Here is a 3349-nt window from a genome sequence, read left to right on the forward strand (position 1 = left end):
GCTTATTTATTAATGCATTAAACAATTTGTTTTAAAACGTAAAATGCTCATTGCACTTTACTACGACTCTAAATGACCGTTATTGCCTGTGGCAGTGTTTATACAGTAATTATCGTGACCAAGCACTTGGGGTACCTGACTTTTCTCACCTTCAGCTGTCTTCTCCCTTATTTTTTGTTAGGCTTTAATTATTTGTTTTCACTGAACATCGTTTAAGATCCATTATGTTTAATAAATTAGATAATTTTGTGAATTCTCCGAGAAGCCGTAAATTCTTGGGAAAAGAGCGGATGATATTACACGTGCGTTTGTTGATATGGTTGTGTTTGATTACATGCCAATACAACTGGTTAAAGGCAAAGGCTTGCAAAAAAACTGATGTCCATCGTTGCACCAAACTACAAAATACCGTCCCGTAATATTCTAAAAATCTAGGATCGAAAAAGTGTACGAAAATCGTAAATCCGCTCTGTTAGGAGAACTTGATCAAGTTCAAGTTGATACCGTACACGCGTAGCTCTGACGACTGATACCTGGTCGTCAAACGCGACAAAAAGTTACATTACAATTACGGAGCAGATTTTTTTTTTAACAAAAACACTGTGAACAACTTATGATTTTATTTCTTGTGTTTATCTGATGAAAAAATTGAATTTTAAAAAATGTTATATTAAATTTCGTCTTATTACAACAGAAATACATTTACGGATAAGCCTCCTATCAGTGCATCTGGTTTTATTTCTATAAGAGTTTACAATGTTTTACAGTCTTCAATTTACTTGTTGAAATTTATTTACACTTTTACCGAGTACCCGGGTACTCGATCGGAAAAACGTCCGAGTAACCGAGTATTGAAAATTGACCGATTTGACATCCCTAATATAAATATATATACAAATATAAATTGATCTCCGAAAGGATCATACGTAGTTTAATCGCTTGGTCCATACACATTGGCACAACGCCGCAAAAGCTGACTGGTGGTCATTTCCCCCTCCGAATACTTCCTCCATGCAGCGAACAGCTTACCATTTACATGAGTTGACCTTTTCTTATGGATGCGAACCATCTTCCCTTCGGAGATCAACTTTGCCTGTAGGGGGATCTGTTTTGCCTCTTTGTGTAGTTCCACCAACAACAAGTAGAAGGGAACAGGACCTCTTTGTGCAACTCTGCTGTTAAGCCTGTTGTGCCATCCCTCTACATCGTTGTTGGTGCGAATGGCGAGCATAAACACACTCCAGTTCCTGACAGGAAAGGTGGGGTTATTCAGCCACTGGCGCCACACATATTCCATAAGGGAATCGAGCAAGTCCGTCTGTATATAAATATCCATCTCCTCTCTGCTTCTGATAAAAGTTTAAAGTTGAATTTTAAAAATATGTAGAAACAATGTTTTCATTAGTTTTTGCATATATTAAAGCTTTTTTCATTGTTTATTGCATAAATTCTTATTTTAAAAAATGTTTCCTCTTTTGTGTAAAACCATTTTTTTACCTTAATAGTATACTGGAATCCACGGTTGTCGACCAGTTTCCTCTTGCCCCGTTTGGTTCCTGTGTCTACCACTTCATATTCAGCGACCACAGCCTCATCCTCCTCTGGAATGTCACCAATGACTTCCTCTCTGATAGAATCCTCGTTTACGGGAGCAGGAACAGCGAAAGATGTGTCCGCTACAAAGGACTGGTCCTCTTGCTGATTCTAAATAATAGTTAATAAAATTGAATATTCATACATGTATAATATAACTAATGCAGTGTACATTGTTACATGTTAATAAAAGACTGATACAATAATATATTTTGAAAAAAAAAAACCGATGCATTTAATATTCATAATTATAATTTAATGTTTATCATTTATAATACTGATACTATAAAATGAAATTATACCACAGGTCTGTCTTCTGGATCCACAACAGGTCTGTTTTCTGGATCCACCAAAGGTCTGTCTTCTGGATCCACCACAGGTCTGTCTTCCGGATCAATCAAGGAACCCAAGGAAATGTGAAATGTGGCATCTGCTGGGGCTGTTGATGTGTTGTCCTCATTTGGTTCCTCCTCTCTTTCATCCTCCGTGTGCTAAAATTATTAATTATTTTTCTACCTAACTCGTGTACACCAACTCTTCAAGTTTGTTTCAAAAAGAAACATAAAAGGCTTCAAAATGATTAATTAAACTGTAATGTATAGAACAAGTGGAGTGTTGGAATCTAACGTTTACATTCTTAATCACGTTAATATTGAATGTACCTGTTCCGATGTGTTCTCCCGATCCACCAAGGAAGTCAGGGACATTTGGAAAGTGGCATCTGGAGCTTCCGATGTGTTGTTGACATCGTCTTCGTCGTCTTGCGATGGGACCTCTGAGTTGTTGGAACAACCTTCGCAAGTCCAATCAAAATCTTCTTGGCCGTGCACTAATCTTCTGTACTCAGCTCTGGTTATGCCTGAAAATGTTGAATTATACCTTGATTAGATTTTACGGTGTATAAGATTTTGAATTTTAAATTGATAATCCCAGCAGCATATAATTTAGATTTAATACTTAAAATTCTTACCAGAATTGCATGTTCGATGCTGCCAGTGTTGACATTTGTCACATTGAAGTGCCTCCTGCCTTGGTCGAACAAAGGTATTGCAGCTGATGCAGTTGTCTGAAAAGTAAAAATTTGATAAACTGAGAACATCACAAATCTATATATTTTTGTAAAAACTTTGAGTTTAAATATACATAATGTAATGTTGGAAATTTTTTCCACTGCGTACTCGTATATTATTGTGAATTCAGTTTACTTTCAAGATGGAATTCCAAGTCTAAAATACTAGTACATGTAGCTCCTAAAAGGTTGCGATATATATTTTAAGAAGTTTTTTTTTAATCCCATGCTAAAGAAACCGTAACGATATTTTGCTTTAAAATTTTTTGACACAATGTGTATTTTTAAAAAGAACTAATTTTCAATCAGCACGGAACCTAGCTTATATCATGGGAAAGATTTTGCATTAAATGTTTTCTCAAAAAATATTTTTATATATGGGGAGGCAAATATGTTTTATCCTAAATTTTCACTTAATTTTCGGATTCATAAATCGTACTTTAGCGTTCTATATCCTGAACATCAAAGGCAAAACAAAAGATTGGTAAATTCAGCTATATTTAAAAAAGAACAAGAATTGATAAAGTCAAGCATTAACTTCTCTAACATTACCATTTGATAAATGGGTTATCAAAATTGTTGTGTAACGTTAATGATGTCGGATTTGCGGACAATTTTTTTTTTTCAAGTTCTCTGATATATCCTTTGAAAAATTATGATGCGTATTTTTTTTTAAAAAATATATTT

General features: G+C 34.9%; 2 protein-coding genes across 2 annotated transcripts; both read right to left on the reverse strand.

Moving 5' to 3' along the window:
* Positions 1 to 885: 885 nt before the first annotated feature.
* LOC134243567 (uncharacterized) lies at positions 886 to 1317 on the reverse strand. Its single transcript, XM_062725822.1, has one exon. The coding sequence runs from the start codon at positions 1295 to 1297 to the stop codon at positions 932 to 934; it is 366 nt and encodes a 121-aa protein (XP_062581806.1). The 5' UTR covers positions 1298 to 1317; the 3' UTR covers positions 886 to 931.
* An 84-nt stretch (positions 1318 to 1401) lies between these two features.
* Positions 1402 to 3349, reverse strand: LOC134243559 (uncharacterized). Its single transcript, XM_062725814.1, has 4 exons — positions 2564 to 3349; positions 2256 to 2452; positions 1896 to 2084; positions 1402 to 1704 (listed from the first exon to the last, which is right to left on the reverse strand). Exons 2-4 carry the CDS (start codon positions 2298 to 2300, stop codon positions 1402 to 1404), a joined length of 537 nt encoding a protein of 178 aa, XP_062581798.1. The 5' UTR covers positions 2301 to 2452; positions 2564 to 3349.

Source organism: Saccostrea cucullata, unplaced genomic scaffold (assembly GCF_032062105.1).
Source record: "Saccostrea cucullata isolate Sc308-1 unplaced genomic scaffold, CSIRO_AGI_Scuc_v1 ctg13733, whole genome shotgun sequence".
NCBI classification, from domain to species: Eukaryota; Metazoa; Mollusca; class Bivalvia; order Ostreida; family Ostreidae; genus Saccostrea; species Saccostrea cuccullata.